This window comes from Staurois parvus, unplaced genomic scaffold (assembly GCF_062004578.1).
Source record: "Staurois parvus isolate SC_StPar_1 unplaced genomic scaffold, SC_StPar_1.0 ptg000636l, whole genome shotgun sequence".
Classification (NCBI taxonomy): domain Eukaryota; kingdom Metazoa; phylum Chordata; class Amphibia; order Anura; family Ranidae; genus Staurois; species Staurois parvus.
In genome coordinates, this window is record NW_028318432.1 from 396,863 (window position 1) to 418,436 (window position 21,574).

General features: G+C 39.3%; 1 protein-coding gene across 2 annotated transcripts in view; it reads right to left on the minus strand.

Moving 5' to 3' along the window:
- Positions 1 to 5,355: 5,355 nt before the first annotated feature.
- The window catches only part of TRDMT1 (tRNA aspartic acid methyltransferase 1), an 81,460-nt gene continuing 65,241 nt past the window's right edge, over positions 5,356 to 21,574 (minus strand). For both annotated transcript variants that reach the window (XM_089693705.1, XM_089693704.1), the window contains 4 exons: positions 16,886 to 17,229; positions 15,828 to 15,885; positions 13,217 to 13,346; positions 5,356 to 5,561 (listed from right to left, as the gene is read on the minus strand). In XM_089693705.1, the coding sequence (XP_089549831.1) occupies positions 5,455 to 5,561; positions 13,217 to 13,346; positions 15,828 to 15,885; positions 16,886 to 17,229 (639 nt within the window). In that variant the 3' untranslated portion in view covers positions 5,356 to 5,454. The remainder of the gene's footprint in view (positions 5,562 to 13,216; positions 13,347 to 15,827; positions 15,886 to 16,885; positions 17,230 to 21,574) is intronic.

Sequence of the window (21,574 nt, forward strand, 5' to 3'; positions counted from 1 at the left end):
GGGACAGCAAATTTACACTGTTATACAAGCTGCACACGCACTACTTTAAATCGTAGCAAAGTGTAATTTCTTCAGTGTTGTCACATGAAAAGATAGAATAAAATATTGACAAAAATGTGAGGGGTGTACTCACTTCTGTGAGATACTGTATGTAGATCTTTAGTTATCACTAGAGAGATCACAAACTACCTCAAATGAGCTCCATTGGCTAAAAACTATTTTGAAACTCATTATGGCCTCAAGGAGTGCATTTATAAGCCCTAATTCTGGTTGTAAAAGATCCAACTTCTCTGACCTGAAACAGAAGATGCAAATCAGTAATCCGAAAATTCTGTATCCCTTGATGACTGCGTGGGTTCCTCTAAAAACAATGTTCAAGCATCTTGTCTGCATTTGGAAATGTATTACTTATAGTAATTAATCACATTCTATCATTCTTCTGCTGCTTATGAGAAAAACTGCTGAAATCTCATTGGTTACAACAGATCCAGGTCATCCATAAGGTAACATAGCCAGGAAGTTCTGGGGCTCAGCTGCAACCTCCATGGTCGTTCAGTAAACCAGGAGAAGGCAGTCAGTCAAAGCTGAGCCATTGCCACTTCACAAGGGAGGATGAACTTTTAGGCATTTTGGTGTCTCACATAGTCATACCAATACAGACAATACAAATTGGGCAACACATATGTACCTCAACCAAATTTATCACTGAAAGTGAAAATAAAAGAAAACCCAAATTTTGGGTTGACTCCAGAAAAGTAAAGAAGGGAAATTTTCCAATAGGAACACTAGTTCAAGTGACCTGGGGGTTCCCAAGGAATACCCTTAATATGCAGGGATTTTTTCTCACTTCCTGCTTTGTCTATGGGACAGGAAGTGAAGGTAAATCTCTCCAATGAGACACAGGTGACAAAAAATAAACTGAAGGGATAGAACCCTCCGTACCTTTATCCAAAATGAGAAAAAAAAAGTTTTGCCTATAGTTCTACTTTAATCCATCTCAGGGCTACTGTTAAAATTTTTGTTTTTCCAACAAATAGCTCCACAGTGTTAGCAGCAATGTAACAACACTTACTGGTCATGCAGCGTGTCCCTTCTCTCCCTGGCTTTCGATGGCTCCCCAAGCTGACATATCAGTCCAGAAATAAACAATAACTCCCACAGAAAATGCCTTGAGAAATGGCCTGGAGAAAGCATGTTCATGGTTGGCTTTCCCCAGGCAGTAAGGTGAAAGCAGTCATTGAGCCTGAAATATCTCCCTGCATGTACTTTGTCCTTATAGAATCATTCATTCTCACAAACCAGGACACATAGTTAACACAAGTCCTTCGTTCACATTAATTGTTTAACTCAAGTAATGGGAGGGGACAAAGTGCTGACTGGTTACATTTCAAACGTGCGTAAAGTATTCTTGTTTAAAATCCATCAACTTGATGACCTTTGTGACAATTTAGGAGCTGCTATGAGTGTGAATGTTAATAACCTATGGAAGATTGGTGACTCCACTACAGTGTTATCCTGTCCTTCAATGACCCTAACCATAACCTGACATCTCATTGTAACTATTTTGAGGTCCCACTGGTAAACCTATGTACTTTACTTCTCTATTTAAGCAGGCCATAGATGATGTGATTTTCTTTTCTGCAACCACAGCAAATCTTGATTCCCCCTTCACCACAGTTAGTGTTGATGGGGGAATCCCTCCCATGGAGCTATTGTGTTCTCCTGGCAAGGGGTGCCATCCCACCAAGATAACACAGTGATTATTGCTAGTGGCTACAGCTGCTGGCAATCGCATGAAAAATCTGACAGGCTAACTGTACCCAAGTCGTACAACAATCGAATCAGCCTGCCTATAGATTGTTCGAATCTTGGCTGGTCCCTGCTGAGCCATCTATGGTGGGTTTTAGTCAGAATGGTTTAAATTATAGAAACAATTTCTTAGCCCATTATTTTATAATAATTTGCTATAGCCCTTCAAGCCATTTAGTCTTTCAGAATCAACAAAATAAGTAGAAATTGATTTATTCTTTCCTATTACTAACCTTTTTATGTGACAGCACCATTTAAAAGGAAAATACGGAAAATCTTGAGTCACCTCAGTCTAAAATGGGGTCCTTCTATTAAAGCAGAGTCCCCAATTCACATCTGAGTACTCAGTCTTCCCCTCTCTCTTTCACATCATTGCATCAGAAACCTCAGCCCTCCCTTTTATATCAAGGTTCTCAGTCCCTCTTCTTCATCAGAGTCCTCAGGTCTCCCTTTTATATCAATGTCCTCATTCCCTGCCTTTCATATCAGAGTCCTCAGTACCTCCCCCTTCACATCAGAGTCATCAGCCCCCCACTTTCACATCAGAGTCCTGAACTGATCCATTTGCATCATGGAAAAACTGTGCAAAAATATGGGACACAGTGGCAGCCCTGGTGAGCCCAGAAGGTGCTCTGCTTAAGAATGCAATCACATTCCATCTGAAATGCAGGACAGTAAATGACAGCTTACCCTTTGCAATCGCCCTGCTGGAAAATCTCCGGTCGATCTGTGTATTCTGATGGTGGGGAAGTCTCGCTGTCAATGGCAATACAATGATACAGAGGGAGTATTCCCCTATCCACTTCCTACTTGTGAATGAAGGACTCAGGTTAGTTTTTTCTGTTCTGCCAGCGGCCATCAGCTTTATTTATTATAGGTACTTATATGGCACTATCCAATTACACAGTGCATTTACATATATTGTACATTCACATCAGTTCCTAACCCTCAAGCAGCATACAATCTAAGGTCCCTAACTCACATTCATACACATACTAGGGCCAATTAACCTGTCTTTGAAGTGTGGGAGGAAATCAGAGTATCCGGATGAAATCTAAGCAGCCACAGGAAGAACATGCAAACTCTGGGCAGGTAGTGCCATGATTGGGATTCAAACCAACAACCCTAGTACTGCCAGATGATAGTGCTAACCACTTTGCCACTGTGCTTTAGGCAGATTGCTGTTCAATTACAAGCAATTGTTCTGAAGGGGAAAGTTACACAACGTATTTTAGGATGTCAGGTCCTGGACAGCATATTCTAGTCAGCTAATTGTAAAAAAAAAAATTCTACTTTTCCATTAGACTCAAGTTTCCCTTGACTGCTCCAGTATATAATTACACTTTATCTACATGCAAACATCAGTTTAATGATACAGAATATTAATTTGCATTTCATTGGATAGGCCCAATGCAGTCTGGTAAGTGGTAATTAAATAACTGTAGACCTAATCATTTAGTTAAGTTGTACACAGGTCAGAGATGAGAAAATATGTGGTATCCCCAAGTAATCAGGAAATGCATCTTTATAACTGGTGTACAGTTCAACAAATCTGCAGATCACAACAATATCCTATCAACAAAGATAAGATTGATGAGACTTAGTACTCATATTAAATAAACATACGGTACCTTTAAAGGTGAACTGCAGGAGTTACGATATAATTTTTGTATACTTAAATTGGGCTAGCTTGGATCGATATAAATATCCATATCCAATATCCAGAGAGCTACTGCGAATGATGAAAATCACTCTAGTGGTCTCCAATACATACAGTGAAAACCATGGTCTTCTGGGTTCTGTGCAAGCAGCTTCCCCTCTGCACAGTAAACACGGGTCATTCACCTGTCACTCATGCAAGTGGGTCATCCAGCTAGTCATAATGAAATGTCGTCATTGAAAATAAATGGACAACACATGAATCTTTAAGTGTTATGAATCTTTATTCAAGTAAAACCTTCACAACAGGGACCTGGTCTGAAGCACTTTAAAAGAGAAGTGCAGGAATTAAAAAAAAACAAACAAACCTGCACACTCACCTGCTGATGGCTGCAGAATCAATCCAAAAGATAAACGAACGAAACCAGCGCTCCAGTCTTCATACAACCAAGGAGATGCCAAAATGCCAACCGAAGAGGCGCTGCCCCTCTAAGATCGGGAAATCTGACCACTAGTGGAAAAGAACAGACAAGGGCGCACTCTCATCGTGCATTACCGTGGTAGAACACGTGTTTATTGAATAAAAAGAGGATATATACTCACAAACCAACGTGATTAAAAGCAGTATAAGTGGTCCACAAAGACAGTCACAATACTTCTGTGTCTAATGATGCGGATAATCTGACGCGTTTCGGGAGCTGAACCCCCTTACGCAGAGTTCAGCTCCCGAAACGCGTAAGTTTATCCGCATCATTAGACACAGATGTATTGTGACTGTCTTTGTGGACCACTTATACTGCTTTTAATCACGTTGGTTTGTGAGTATATATCCTCTTTTTATTCAATAAACACGTGTTCTACCACGGTAATGCACGATGAGAGTGCGCCCTTGTCTGTTCTTTTCCAGAATCAATCCAAGCTGCAGCTGACCCCCACTGGCTCTAGTGCTGAGAATTGAGCGGTCAAAGACTGCTGACTGCTCAGTTCTTGGGTCTGCTCTAAACACAGAGCGGTGGCTCTCAGTTACTGATCTCTGCTCTGTCCCTCCAGTGCTTATTGGAGTTCCAGGCTGGGAGCGGCTGGCTCAAACTGGCCATATACAAAAAAAATTGCTCAATTGTCCCATCAACACTAATGGGGGAATCCCTCCCGCAAAGCAGTTGTGTTCTTCTGGTGGGGAGACAGGAGGAGCCATCCCCACCGTGAAAACACAGTGATTTCTGTTAGCGGCTATAATAGCCACTAGCAATATTTGCATGTAAAATACGACAGGCTGGTTATTCCCAAGCTGATCAGCCTGCCCATACATAGTTCAAGTCATGGCTGGTTCCTGCTGAATTGGCTGAGATTTGAATCATCTATGGCAGGCTTTAGGCTCTCAGCAATATCCTGAGAGGCTGAGCCAGCTGCTGGTCAGGCTTTTGGGCAAACCCCTTGCATTATTGTTGGGATTCCTGCAGAGCCTGGACTGGATCTGTGATGGCAGTCAACAGTGGGCTTTAGCCTGCTGTTGTGCTGAATCTGGGGTCACGGGAGTGCAGAACTAAGTGCACTACTGTGACCCACAGGAGAAGTATGGCCAAAAGATCTTTGTGCTATACTTCTCCTTTTCTCCTTTAAGGCATCTACTTGACATTTTACTAAAAGCTTTCAAGATGTTTGTGTGCAGTCCATTTATTGTGGATGGAATCACCAGTGCTAGTTTGCATCTCAGTTACCTCCTACAAGGAATTTTGGAAATTCTGAGATATCTCCCTACTGAGGCCCCAAAGATATACAAGGAACCAACAGCTGATTGAACCAACAGCTGATTTAACCTATCAATGACTATGCTAAAATTAAACATCAGTTATTGGTGGACAAAGTTCCGAACAAATGATAAAAAAAGAGAATAAAAAAGTGTTTATTATTTAATTTATTCAATCTAATTCAAATATTTAGGATAAAAAAAAAAAGTCTGGGGTCTTGTTGATCCTTGAAGCTGAATCAATGTGACTGAAGTAGGAGGGTGACGAGTCTGGCAACAATATGCACGTTCAGACTGTTCCCGAGCAGCCGATACCTCTGTTTTGAGGTTATCTTTTCTGGAAAACCTAAGGAGGACATAAAAGGCATTCGATTACAAAAAAAAAAATCAAAAAGATCAAAAAATATAAAAAAAAAAAATAACTTGTGTGCAGAATAAAGCAGCTGCTGTGCCAGTGTGATACCAATTGTAACAAATCAAAGAAAAACAGTAGAAGCAAAGCTAAATCCACCAATGACAAACAATAAATCATCTTCTAATGGAAATGGTGCTTAAAACATTCCAATCACTAAAAAAATGATCACAATGCAAATAAATACACATGCAATGACAATTACTAGATTTTTAAATCATAAAACATTTCCAAAAATACAGTGCAGTCTGAGGGTTGCAGCGACTCAAAAGCTCTGGTAAACTCTGAACAGTGTAAGTGGAGGTGTTCTAAACAGCTCTAACCAGGAGGCTACTGGATGACTATTCAACCTGAGCATGTATGACCATTTATAACCTAAAGGCTCACAATATTTGGTAAGAGGCTTCCCTGAATAGTGACACATGGTGGTGGAAGCACTTTGGTTACTAGGATGTGAATATACGAGGGGCGTTCAAGTTAAACTGGGACTTTTAATTTTACAGATATAAAAGGGATGCTAGCGTAGCGGCACTACACACAGTAGTAAATGGCGAGTGTGTCCATTTACAGATAGGCAGTGCACATGTTGTGGGCCAGTCTAGAAACCGTTAATCAAGATGGCAAACGACAGTGTTAGTGCGTGCATGGAACGGCGTGTGGTGATGAAGTTTCTTATGAATGAAGGAGTAAAAGCCGCTGATATCTAAAGAAGACTTCATGCATAGTACGTTGAGGAGACGCTCAGCCGCAGTAAGACATTTGAATGGTGTAAACATTTCAAAGATGGCCATATGTCCGTTGTATCGTTACATGTGAAGAAACCTGGGAACATCATTTCACTCCAGAATCAAAATGATCATCAAAAGCAGTGTAAGCATGCGGACTCACCACCACCAAAAACATTTCCAACAATTCCGTCTGCAGGTAAAAAAATGGCAAGTGTTTTCTGGGACATATGTAGAGTTATTTATGTGGATTTTCTTCCCTGTGGTGCCACTATTAACAGTGAATATCACTGTCATGTTCTGAGTGATGTGCATATGCATCTGCAGAAAAAACGGCCTAGGTTTGATCACTAAGGGCATCCTGTGTAACAAGATCATACTAATCCCCACACTACATGCACAATGCAGCAACTCAGCTAGGAGGTATTGCCACATCTCCCTTACAGCCCGGACCTCGCTCCGAGTGATTTCCACCTGTTTGGACCCCTAAAAGAATTCCTCAGAGGTCAGCATTTCAGCACTGATGAGGTGAAGCAGGCTGTCCTAGGATGGTTCAGGCGTACTGACAAATCTTTCTATGCTGAAGCTTTCCAGGCATTACTTAAACGCAGGGATAAGTGTATAAATGTAGCAGGGGAGTATGTAAAAAAATAAATGCAGTTTCTACTCCTTGAACTTTGTTCTTTTATTATATAAACTCTAAAGTCTCAGTTTGACTTGAACGCCCCTCGTACATTGGGTCAACGCATGAACTGCTGCTGTTCACATGTGCTTATTGCGCTGTAGTTTGTGTACATGTTTTATGGTTTAAAAACATAGTAATTGTCATTATATGTGTGTATTTTTTTGAATTTGTGCATATTTTTTAGTGTTTGGAATGTTTTAAGCACCGTTTTCATTAGAGGGTGTCTGATTATTTGTCATTGGTAGATGTAACGCTGCTTTTACTGTTGTTCTGTTTGGATTATTTAGATTGTTTTTGATATCATTTTCACTGTATGTGTGTTTTAAAACACAGAATAAAATCCTTTGCAGCCCCTAATAGCAACTGGATAAGTCCTTTAATCAATGATCTACAATGTATTTTTAAAGGAAACCTTTGTATTTTGTTCCTTTCAAAAAGTGTGCAATCATTTTTTAAGAAAGAAATCTATGTTATCTGCTAAGATCAGTCATGGCGAGATACTTTACTTTAGTTTGCACTAGATATGGCGCAATACTTTACAGCTGAGGCCATCTACAGCTCAAGTTACTTCCGTCTAGACCCAGATATGCCTCAGTTTTCCACAGTAGGATAATATATTACTTGGACTCTACACTAAATGGTTTGGCATAACAATCTAGAAGTTTCTGCAATAATGCATGAATTACTTGTCACCAAATCTGTTACTGAAATGCTGAATCAAGTAATATTTCTAAATTGACTACAGTGTTTGTCTGTAGTGTCAAAGGTTGTCTCTCCCCATCCTACACATTCCCAGTGGCCAGTAAGATTATAGACCATAGTTATGGGCCAAAAGGCCAGCCCTACACGCTGGAAGAATCCATATTTATATATAGCGGATGTAGCCGGGGGACATGGTCCTTCCCGGAATGCTGAGGAGACCACGTGGGAGATGCCATTTTATGCCTTAGGCTTTATGGTGTCTGGCCGAATCGGGAGGTGGACAATTTCACACACCTGGCAACCATTAATTGTGTTTGGGGTGGAGATTGATCCCTATCTATACATACAGTGCTCAGCATAAATGAGTACACCCCGTTTGAAAAGTAAGATTTTAATCAATATCTCAGTGAACACTGTATGACCTCCATGATTTGTAAGGACAGCACCAAGTCTCCTAGGCATAGAATGAACAAGTTGGCAACATATTGCAACACCGAACTTTTTTCATTCTTCAAGAACGACCTCTTTTAGAGCCTGGAAGGTGGATGGGTTCAGATCACAAGATATACTTTGCCACTGAATCACTTTCACCCTGTTCTTATTCAGAAATGCAACAGTGGCTTTAGATGTGTGTATTGGATCATTGTCAGGTTGGAAAAGTGCACAACGAACCAAGGGCACGGAGTGATGGTAGCAACTTCTCTTTGAATATAGAGCAATACATCAGTGAATTAATTATACCACCAGTGAATTGCAGCTCCCTGACACCAGCAGCACTCATGCAGCCCCAAAGAAGGATACTGACACCAGCATGTTTCACTGTAGGTACCATGTATTTCACCTGTGCGATGCCATACAGTTTTGAAGCCATCAGGTCCAAAAACATCTTGGCCTCATCACTTCAGAGTACAGAATCCCAGTAGTCGTCTTCTTTTTCAGCATGGGCCCTGGAAAATTCTAAGCAGGCTTTTTTGTGCATGGGCTTTAGGAGGCTTCCTTCGTGGACAACACCCATGCATGCCATTCCTCTGCAGTGTATGCTGTATTGTGTCACGGGAAACAGTCACCCCAGTTTGGCTACTTCTTTAGCTAACTGCAGTGAACTTGCATGGCGATTTTCTTCAACCCTTCTCATCAGAAGATGCTCTTGTCAAGGTGTTAACTTCCATGGATGGCCTGGACATCTCTGTGTGATGGTTGCAGCTCCATCTTTGTTACATTTTTGTTTCACTTTTGTTAAGTATTCCGGCTGATAAGCTTTAGTGATCTTCTTGTAGCCTTCACATTTCTTGTGTAAAGAAATTATTTTCTTTATTAGGCCTTGTGACATTTCTCTTCCACGTGGTGCCATTGCTGACAGCATGAAATGGGAAGGGGTTTTCTTGTTAAGTAATGCCCTTTTATAGTCAACTGTCTGCTGGAAACCTGTTTAATGAATAATTAGATTCACTTGTAGTTGAATTCTTATTATTTAGGATTTTGTTGTCTAAAATTTAGCTTTGCTCCTAAGACTTTCATTGGAGTGTATTCATTTTTGCAACATGGTCTTCGATGACTTTTGTTAGGAAAAATACTTTATGTGTGCAAATTAACAAATCTTGTTTGCGATCAATGGTCCGCATTTGTGGGAGTATTTTGTAGTATAGTGTCCCTTAGAAAATGTTGATTCTGAAAGGAAAGTCAAGGTTTTCTGACAAATCTGTTGGGGTGTATTCATTTATGCTGAGCACTGTATATAGGATACCTTCTCAATTTGGGTTTCACTTGCACTCAGACTGGTCCGCAGTATACATCACAGTAAGGTAATAACATACTCCTTGGTGGACTTTAAATCACTCAGGAGTTTTCTAATTTTCTTTTGTAGATCCTTTTCAAAATGGTGAATAAGCCAACTGAATAAAGGAATTGGAGAGTCCTTTTCTGGCCAAAAAAAAACCCTTATTGGGCATTATATTCATTTTCTCTGTAAACTATAGAGTGGACCTCATAACTCATCCCAGCATAGTGATGGGCCATTATATATTTTTGATTTATACCTATACTGGGCACTTGTATGTGCCTCAAAGCTTTAGGATACTTGACAGGTAATATATATATACATATGCATATACAATATGTCCTTCTCTTTCAAGCATTCCTTAATTATTGACCTCAAGACATTGCCTTTAATATTCAGCAAGAATTTTACTGATGTAGTAACTGCTTTTTACCCTCTATGTCCTTTATTTGGTCAGTATGGTTGACACATGGCTCACCAGCCTGAGCACATGTATTATCCAATCTGATTTATCTGTATTCATAGAACGAAAAACATTTTTCTCTATTTGAACCCCCTTTTTGGTACAGGTGTGTGATCTCCTCACTTCCTGATGCGGCCTTTGGCCTGGCTCCTGGGATTGTCCTCTGTGGAGTGTGATCGGGGTGCTTGGAAAAACACCTGTTTTTAGTTGCTCTGGTGTTTGTCCATTATCCCCAAAACTGCAAGGTAATTACTCTATGTACACGTGGAGCACATTTAGTCAATGTTCAGGACTGAAGTCAGTATACCTTATATTATTTGCATAGTATGTGATGTTCTAAATAAGATTTATTTTTCAGTTCAGATACCCTTAACCACTTTCCCTCCAGAAGATTTACCCCCTTCCTGACCGGACAATTTTTTGCGTTATGGTTCTGCGTTACTTTAACTTACAATTGCGCGGTCATGCAACGCTGCACCCAAATGAAATTTATGTCCTTTTTTTCCCCCACGAATTAAGTTTTCTTTGGTGACATTTGATCACCTGTGCGGGTTTTATTTTTTAGCACTATAAAAAAAGTCAACAATTTTGAGAATAAAACAATATTTTTTACTTTTTGCTATTAAACATGTCCAGTAAAAATTTTGTCATACATTTAGGCCAAAATGTATTCTGCTACATGTCTTTGCTTTGAGGCGATCAAAGGGTTAACTGTGTGCTGTTTTACTGTGGGCTGTGTCTGTGCTTTCAACTGTAAGCACACTGCTTTGCATGGCTCTGCTATGCAGAATCATGCAAAGCAGTGTGCAGGAGCTAACAGGGGAGAGAACTGTATTGTTTGCATACAGCTCTCTCCCTCCGTCCATAATGCTCCGCAATCACCATGTAGCTGCGAGTAATCACTGGTCGGGACCCGGTGATTGACAGCCAAAGCCGCGAATAGCAGCGTGGGTAGGGCACGCGAGCTCCCCCTACACAGAAATGCAAAATCGCATATATATATATATGTGATTTTGCACACCCCTGCCGCCCTGTAGCAGTATATCTGCTATAGGGTAGTGGGAAAGCGGTTAATCTCTCTGATGATGATTGTAAACACTGTATATCGAAACGCATTTGAGTTTCTTCTCAAGGCAGAAGTATAATATGTGAAATTCTTGTGTAATCTTTCTGCCACTAGTAGGGTTATCTTTGTATAGCATTGGGGACCTATTGTACCAGAACTCATATTTTAAGCACTTGCTTTATTTATTTATTTTTAAATCTTGTATAAATAAAAGATATCGTTATCGTTTATTGTTGTACTTTTTGATTTATTTGTGCTGCCGAAAATTCCAAGGGGGGAATTATTGTTGGACAATTTGTTTAGGACAAGCAGCATATCTGTCTCTATGTGATTCTTTTTCCTAAATCCATATTTACATATTAGATCTCCTGAGGTGCATGAGAAGGTGATTGAAGGTATGTGCATATGCATGTACCTTACATATTGATAGAACTATAACTAATAAACAGCAGAATACATACTAAAAGTGTTTTGCCTGGACCTTTGAGATCCAGGACAGACCTGTTAAATTCTAATGGATGGTGCTGACCAACCAGAATCCATCTGGTCCCTCCCAGCAGCACAGAACCAAGAAGAGAGAGTAGCAGGGATGTGAAATCCCTGGACCAGCGGAGTGGCAGTGGGAGCCCTGACAGCTACAGATCGAAACAGGTAAGTACAGCGGGAACTAGAGGGTGGGGAGGGTGTCCAGTGTTAGGCCACCTTTTTACAGTTTTTTTTTTTTGTAAAGGTGAACCAAATATTTAAAGTGGTTGTAAAGGCTCTAGGTTTGCACGAAGGTAAAAAACCTGTGTACAGCAACACCCTAAAACTTACCTGAGCCCCATCTCAATCCAGCGATGTGCATGAGAGCATCGGCTCTCTCAATTCTCTCCCTCCTCATTGGCTCAGACAGCAGTGGTATCCGCTACTGTCAATCACAGTAAAATACCATCACACTATAAAATGAATCCTCAAGACATTAGATCCCCAACTGTAATAAGAAATGAAAGATGAAAAAAAATTAATAAACCTGAGAGAACCGCCGTGTTTATCTACCATGAAACAAAACCGAAAGATAAATCAGCTGGCTATGGCTCAACCTCAAATATGCAAAAAAGCTTTTATGTATATAGGAAGCCCAGAGGACAACTCAACACATAAAAATATTTATATGTGTTGAGTTGTCCTCTTGCCTTCCTATAAACATATAAGCTTTTTTTGGGCTACCATATTATATTTTTGCATATACAGTGGGGCAAAAAAGTATTTAGTCAGCCACCAATTGTGCAAGTTCTCCCACTTAAAAAGATAAGAGAGGCCTGTAATTGGCATCATAGGTAGACCTCAACTATGAGAGACAAAATGAGAAAAACAATCCAGACAATCACATTGGCTGATTTGGAAAGAATTTATTTGCAAATAAACATCACTGCTCTAGAGGAGATCTGCATGGAGGAATGGGCCAACATACCAGCAACAGTGTGTGCCAACCTTGTGAAGACTTACAGGAAACGTTTGACCTCTGTCATTGCCAACAAAGGATATATAACAAAGTATTGAGATGAACTTTTCATATTGACCAAATACTTATTTTCCACCATAATTTGCAAATAAATTCTTTCCAAATCAGCCAATGTGATTGTCTGGATTGTTTTTCTCATTTTGTCTCTCATAGTTGAGGTCTACCTATGATGCCAATTACAGGCCTCTCTCTTTTTAAGTGGGAGAACTTGCACAATTGGTGGCTGACTAAATACTTTTTTGCCCCACTGTATGAGGTTACGCCATAATCAGGTCTTTTATCTATCGGTTTTACTACTGTCAATCATAGTCCGTGATCCAATAAGGAGAGAGTGGGGGTGGGCCTAGCCATGCTCTCTGAATGGACACACAGAGCAGTGGCTCGGGTGCCCCCATAGCAAGCTGCTTGATCTGGGGGCAATCAGCAGGGGAAGGAGCCAGTAGTGCCAGTAGGGGACCCGGGTAGAGGAAGATTGGGGATGCTCTGTGCAAAACCATTACACAGAGCAGGTAATTCTTTACCTTGAATCACTGTAACTGTGAACTAATTTCATGAATGCCGATGCAGTATGTATATAAATAAGAGGTTTTTTTTACATATCTTTCTGAAGTTCTTGTTAAATGTGGTTATCACATTCCATATTTTCTTTGCTGTTTATCACACATACCAAAATCTGCTGCAAATCCGTGAAGATTTGCAATTTCTCTCGGTGTGAAGTATCTCAGTTTCATTGTGGAAAGTTTAGCGAGTTTCTCCTCGTCAGATAATGTTTCCAGTGATTTATACACAGAGCTGATCTGCATCACAATAGGAAAAAAAGACACATGAGGGCCCAGAACCCATAAATTAGAGTAATAAAACGCAAACCATAAAGCGATATTTCAGTTGTCCTCAAATCTGGCTCCATTTTATAATATCACAGTTCCTTTTCTGCTTTGACAAGCACCATTCAGAATAACATGTCAACATTCTCCCAATAAATGTATCCCAGCCAACTAGTAGACAGAGTTTGTGAAAAGCGCAGAGACAGTTTCCTGCCCACTTGGCTGAACATTTAACTCATTCACTTAATGAGAGTGCCATTGTTTAGAAGCAATAAAGCGTACAGTGACACAGACAGGCCCCGGCTGCCAACATGCTTCGTATATAAAGTTGTTACTAGCCTATCAGTTATTATAGCCGGGATTTCAATAAAGATAATGATCTTTACCCGCCAAACAAGCTCATCTACTGAAAAAGCTGTCTAGCGCCAAGGACCACTTAATGCACAGTGGAAAAACAATAGTCCCAGAGCACAAACAATGGTTTTATAGTTGTTCACAAAAGTAAAGTGGTTCCACCAGTAGTTTACACTGTCATTTGTTACAGATGATCAACTACTACAGAGAAAAATGTTACGTTTTTATTGGCGGGGCTGTTCAGCTCTTCAACCATTTAAAACAATATAAAAAAATCATGAAAAAAACACAGACTTTTCTAAATTGATCAATGTGGTAAAAAGAATTGATACTGTAGATAAAAAGGTATAAATGTAATTTTCTAATTTGTGCTGTGTATTAGGATTCCACATTTGTGTTACTGATTCCAATTCTCCTGTGATGGTTTGGTTCTGAGTGGATAATAATTAATAAAACAATATATATATATATATATATATATATATATATATATATATATACATACACACAGTATATATATATATATATATAATTTTTTTTTTAACACACACAATTATTGTATAAAGTATTTTAAAGTTATTTACAAAGCTTTTTTTTTTTCAATTCTGCATTTTTTTTTATGTAACATACACACAAAAACTCATGAATAAAATGAAAGAGGTTCAAATATTAATGTTTGGAAAAATAAACAAAAAAAAACAAATAGGGAAAAATTGGTAAACTGGAGAAGGGGAAGAAGGAGTTAAAGTGGTATTAAACCCAAAAGCAAACAATTACTATATTGCAACTTAACAATCCTTAGATGTGGTGGCTGAATTAGTTTTCTTTTTTGTTCCTTTATTTTCACCAGGTGGTCTGGCTAGTAAGTCTGTTGTTTTTTTAACAGAAAAAGCTTGTGATGGTCAGCTTTTATTCATATAGCCAAAACCTTTATCACAAAAGGAAAATAACTATTGCTGTAACTGCTTAAAACGCGTTGGCTTCAATTTGTTAGTGCTTCTAAATCTGCTAGTACATCCAACATGCATCTCCACCCAGACTGAAATGTGAATGAAAAGATGGGTTACTGGCCAGATCACCAGGTGAAAAAAACAGAGGGAAAAAAGGCTAAAAAAGAAAACGAATGCAGCCACCACATCTAATGTTTGGTAAGCTGAGTTTTTGGTTTATTATCATTTTAATTAAGCTGATGGGTAAACCACGTGTTAATAAGTGATTTAATGGGAGCACATTTTATTAAAACAAAAAAAAACCTTTGCAAGGTTGCTTTAAAGCTGAATTCCAGGAATTCAGCCACTTTGATAAAAATGCAGGCATAATATGAGTTAAGTGGGCTTATCTCTTGAATTTAAATCTCACAGTTTTAGGGAACTCTTGGAGGATAGCTCTGGTCAAAGGAATGAGCTTTGGTCTCAAGCTATCAGGGCTCTGAGAGGAGAGGCACTGTGTGCACACACACAGCATCTCTGCCCGCCCCTCCCATCTTCTCCCCATTCACAGAAGCCTTTGTGAATGAGTTCACAAAATGTAAAGGCTTCTGTGAATGACCAGCAGAGGTTAGGGGCAGACACAGCAGCTACATGCACTCTGCAGAAGGTCATGTTGGAGCTCTGGAACTATAGCCATAGCTATCTTTCTGGAGCACCATATAACTGTCAAATGTAAATGAAAGAGACAAGTTCACCATGTGGCATGCACTTCATTGGACTTAACTCATAGAATGCCTTTAGTTCAACCATGACCAGTGTAAATGCACCCTTAGGCTCCATTCATATCTGGCTTTTTGTCATGTGGAAAATGTGCTACAAATGCACTGTGAAAAAATGCGCCACGCTCCACTCCAAAAATGATTATTTGGGGTATTTGATGCACATAGAGCAGGCCATTCAAGTGAATGGGCTGCCACATGCATGATGAACAAAAAGCTCAAAAAACATGCAAAGAAAAACGTGAGTTCCTGATACGCTTAGGTGTGAATGAGGTCCTAGACTCCTGATACAGTCAGTGATGTTTCCAAGCAATGTACCAAATCAGAATGTCTCTTTAAGCAATTGCACAGTGTCCAGCATTAGGCTTAACCATTCAGGTATGAAAGTTTACCTCTACATCTGTTGCCATCTGTAAGACAGAACCCGTTCCTTCTACATAATGCCCATATCTAAAGAGGAAGGGATTGAGACGTTGAAATGATTAATTTTCAGTCTTCCATGCAACCATAAAGAAATGTTGATAAAACAATACTTTTAGCAATAGCCAATTAGGAACACAGAGTATACTGTATGCAAACTATACAAAGAAAAAATCTATCTAAACAGCAGAAAAACTGATAAAATATATCTAAAACACAGAAAACACTATAAAGTCAGCTACTATCTATATTAATCTGAGTGCAAGATGTCCCTCACCAAGAAGCAACCAAAAAAGATGTTCAGAGGTGTATTGATTTTTTTCGTAACTAAATTTTCAAAAGTGGACTTGGAATTAGACACCCAATTTAGAAAATCTCTTTAAAAAAGGTTTTCCATGCATGCATCTAATTTGTACAGCAGTCCTCACTTGGTATATTTGCATTGAACATTTTTAAATTCAATACTGATTCTCTATGAGGAATAATATATCACATCTGCATCCAACTTTTTATTTTTCATAATAACAAACTGCAGCTATAAACTGCATATTTTTGGATCTTCGGATACTTCAGATTTTCAGAGTTGATGTGCTTCCGATGGGAGTTCCTGACCTGATCTCCTTCCTGCATCATTATGGTTAATCAGCCAAGCACAGCCCATGGAATTTTGTGACTGTATGATGATAGAGCAGCAACAAACTGATGAGATTATCCCTCTACTCTCTCCTCTTTCAGCAGGTTCCTTGTCAGCACATGTGAAAAAGACATCTGACTGTCTCCCAGTGCTGTTCCCCCCTCTCCCTGTCTGGGTGCTGCTGTAACATATAGTACAAAGATCTAATATCTAGTCAAATTCAGGCATTTTTACCAGTTGTTTTAAAATACATGTATATATATATATATACACATATTTATATATATACATACATATATACAACTATATTTAATAGGCTTTTCTTTTACCAGCCAGCTTTAAAATGTCATTCTGGGATGGAGTTACCCCTTACATGCTGCCATGTTGCACACTCACCCTTTTGTGAAGCAAATTGACCTTCGGCATGTGGGTTTTACAATATCCAGGATTAAAGCATATCTCAGTAATGACTTTGGAGGCAGAAGGTATTGGCTGATCTCTTCAGTGTTCTCTTCTAAAAAGTCTTGTAGAGTCTGTATAGAGGAGTCATTGTCCTGACTCTGTTTTCTCTGCAGGTCCTTAGCCGTTTCCAACTTGTATACGAATCCTCCATCTGGGCACTGGGCGCTGCTTGCAGCTTTCTTCTGATCTGTGTCTGTTTGCGGGTGCTCTTCCAAACCCAAATCACTGCCAGTTCTTGTTGATTCTGATTCATTTGTACTAGGAAAAGTTTCAAGAATCTAATATGGAAAAGTATATTGGTATATAGATGTGTTAATTTGAGCCTAAAATAAGTCTGTACTAGTCATGGTATACAGATGTTTGAATAAGTGGTGGTAATTATACAAGAGGCATTCAAGTCAAACCGACACTTTTGATTTTACATAATAAAAACACATTTTAAGGAGTGGAAACTATATTTATTTTTCAACATACTCCCCTGCTACATGTATACACTTATCCCAGCATTTAACTAATGTCTGGAAAGCTTTGGCATAGAAAGATCTGTCAGTATGCCTGAACCATTCTAGCTTCACTTCGTCACCATTGCGTTCACCGTTCCCACAAAAAAATTTGTCTCTTGTGCAATTTTATGACAGGTTATGTGTCTATTATCCAGTATCAGGCGTTCAATGCGCTGAATGATCACAGGAATGACTGCTGTGGGCTGGGAACCACCAGGGCCAGGATCGTCACTGACGGACGTACGGCCATCTTTGAAATGTTTACACCATTCAAATGTCTTACTGCGGCTGAGTGTCTCATCACCGCACTGTGCTTGAAGTCTCCTGTAGACATCCGTGGGCTTTACACCTTAGTTCACAAGAAACATCATCATTACACGCTGTTCCATGCATGCACTAACACTGTTGTCTGCCATCTTGATTAACAGTCTCTGGACTGGCCCATGACATGTGCTCCGCCTATCAGTAATAGGACACACTTGCTACTTACTACTGTGCGTAGTACCGCCGCGCTAGCATCCCTTTTTATTCCTGTAAAATTAAAAGTCCTGGTTTGACTTGAATGCTCCTCATATATTGAACCAAGTGTACCTGGACTGAGGTTGGTGGCCCCTCTAATTGTGTAGTGACTAAGAAAGGCACCTACAGGGCCACAAATAAGGAAAGTGTTAATTTGATCACCATTTTCACCTTTAAATCAGTTGTGTTGGTGAAAAAGGTAGGCTTTAGTAAAACATTTTTCTACAAAATTGTCAATAGGTCCCATAAACTTAAAAGCTGCCCTACACATGGGTTGCATATTTGTCAAGGTAGCTCATTTAGATATTCTATATTTCAGTAATGAGGCTGCATATGTGCTGTCACCATTTAAAAGAGAAGTATTAGATTTTTTTTTTCAATCATACTTACCTACAGTATCTCACAGAAGTGAGTACACCCCTCACATTTCTGTAAATATTTTATTACATCTTTTCATGTGACAACACAGAAGAAATGACATTTTGCTACAATGTAAAGTAGTGAGTGTGCAGCTTGTATAACATTGCAAATTTGCTGTCCCCTCAAAATAACTCAACACACAGTCATTAATGTCTAAACCGCTGGCAACAAAACTGAGTACAAAAAAACTAAAAAATTCTTCCTGCGCCAAGTTAAACACCCTACTACAGGATCTATCCTGCTGCTGTGCAATGTGGTGAACACAAAATGTGATAAATATAAATAAACAGCGCAAACATAGACCTTTAAATCAAATCAATATACAAAGTGCAAACATATATAAAAAATTATATTAATAGTGAAGTCCATCATGGTTAATAGACAACAAAAGTTCAGAAATCTCAAAAAAATATTTTGTGCAAAAAAAATTTTTTTCCCATTCTTCTTCTAATGTAAAGAAAAAAACTTCCACCTTCCACCCGTGCAAACCAACATCAAATGCACTCACCAGATTTAGGTGAATGAAACGCCTTTTAGGAATTTATATGGGATCCTAAACCCTCTTCCGTATCCACTCTATAGGAATCCTCACCTTCAGTGTAGGCTCCACCATACAACCGGGGAGAGAAAAATCTCAGATAGTGTAATATTGCAAAATACCATTTATGAATAAAATCAAGGATTAAGGCCACTCACATTTAAATCACTTTAAAAAGGCATATTTATTAGGACAAGCTTCTTCCAGATGGACAATGAATGTAAGACAACCTCCCATGGAATCTCACATCACAGCTCCAGGATACAGCAGAAGTTCCACAGAGACCAAACATACACAGATCCCAAAAGATGGCCGCTGGAACGCACCGCTCAGCGTGCGCTCCACTCACCGGAAGTGACGTCAGATGTACGGGGTAACAACCGGAAATGCGTCAACGCGTTTCGCCCCTCCCATCGGGCGTTCCAGCGGCCATCTTTTGGGATCTGTGTATGTTTGGTCTCTGTGGAACTTCTGCTGTATCCTGGAGCTGTGATGTGAGATTCCATGGGAGGTTGTCTTACATTCATTGTCCATCTGGAAGAAGCTTGTCCTAATAAATATGCCTTTTTAAAGTGATTTAAATGTGAGTGGCCTTAATCCTTGATTTTATTCATAAATGGTATTTTGCAATATTACACTATCTGAGATTTTTCTCTCCCCGGTTGTATGGTGGAGCCTACACTGAAGGTGAGGATTCCTATAGAGTGGATACAAAAGAGGGTTTAGGATCCCATATAAATTCCTAAAAGGCGTTTCATTCACCTAAATCTGGTGAGTGCATTTGATGTTGGTTTGCACGGGTGGAAGGTGGAAGTTTTTTTCTTTACATTAGAAGAAGAATGGGAAAAAAATTTTTTTTGCACAAAATATTTTTTTGAGATTTCTGAACTTTTGTTGTCTATTAACCATGATGGACTTCACTATAAATATAATTTTTTATATATGTTTGCACTTTGTATATTGATTTGATTTAAAGGTCTATGTTTGCGCTGTTTATTTATATTTAAAACTGAGTACACCCCTAAGTGAAAATGTCCAAATTATGCCCAATAAGGTTGGTTATCTGAAGAACACATAGGCCTGGGCAGGCTCTAAAATGACTGATGTGGTACATACTATGCGGATGTTCAGGACTTGCAGTTATGCACAGCTGAGGATCAGACGTACTAAACTGCTAATGGATGACCAGCTTGAAACACAGGTTAAATCTTAAAAAATAACTAGAGTAAAAGGGCCTCTGTATCCCACCTTCATTCATTATATATATATATATATATACACATATACACACACACACACACACACACACACACACACACATACATACATATACACACACACACGTACAGTATATTAATCAATATCTCAATGAACACAAGAATAATTTATAAAATTGTGACAAAACTGAGTTTTAAAGAACATTTGTTTAGCTCATTACATGAAAGTAAGGTTAATAATATAATGTAGATAACAAAATCTTCGGATTTACTCAAATTTGTTGATGCAAAAATGAATACACCCACAACAAAAACTACTACATCTAGAATTTTGTATGACCTCCATGATTTGTAAGGACAGCACCGAGTCTGCTAGGCATGGAATGAACAAGTTGGCGACATTGCAACATCGATCTTTTTCCGTTCTTCAAGAACGACCTACTTTAGAGCCTGGATGCTGGATGGAGAGTCTCTTCTGAATTCCTCATAGGTGTTCGATTGGGTTCAGATCAGGAGACATACTTGGCCACTGAATCACTTTCACCCTGTTCTTCTTCAGAAATGCAACAGTGGCCTTAGATGTGCATTTTGATCATTGTCATGTTGGTAAAGTGCACGAGGACCAAAGGCACAGAGTGATGGTAGCATCTTCTCTTTCGATATAGAGCAGTACATCTGTGAATTCATGATACCATCAATACAGCTCCCTGACACCAGCAGCACTCATGCAGCCCAACAGAAGGACACTGCCACCACTATGCTTCACTGTAGGCACCATGCATTTTTCTTTGTACTCCTCACCTTCGTGACGCCATACAGTTTTGAAGCCATCAGGTCCAAAAACATTTATCTTGGTCTCATCACTCCAGAGTACAGATTCTAAGTAGTCTTCTTTTTCAGCATGAGCCCTGGCAAATTCTAAGCAAGTGTTTTTGTACATGGTCTTTAGGAGAGGCTTCCTTCGTAGACGAAACACCCAAGCATGCCATTCCTCTACAGTGTACACTGTATTGGGTCACGGGAAACAATCACCCCAGTTTGGCTTTCTACTTCTGTAGCTAACTGCAGTGAACTTGCATGGCAATTTTCTTCAACCCTTCTCATTAGAAGATGCTCCTGTTGAGGTGTTAACTTCTGTGGACAGCCTGGACGTCTCTGTGAGATGGTTGCAGTTCCATAATTGTTAAAGTTTTGTATCACTTTTGCTACAGTATTCTGATAAGTAACGTTTTGCTGATCTACTTGTAGCCTTCAACTTTCTTGTGTAAAGAAATTATTTTTTCTCAGGCCTTGTGATGTTTCTCTTCCATGTGGTGCCCATGCTGACAGCATGAAATGGGAAGGGGAATTCTTTGTTAAGTTACACCCTTTTATAATTAACTGTCTGTTGGACACCTGTTTAATGAATAATTAGACTCACCTATTG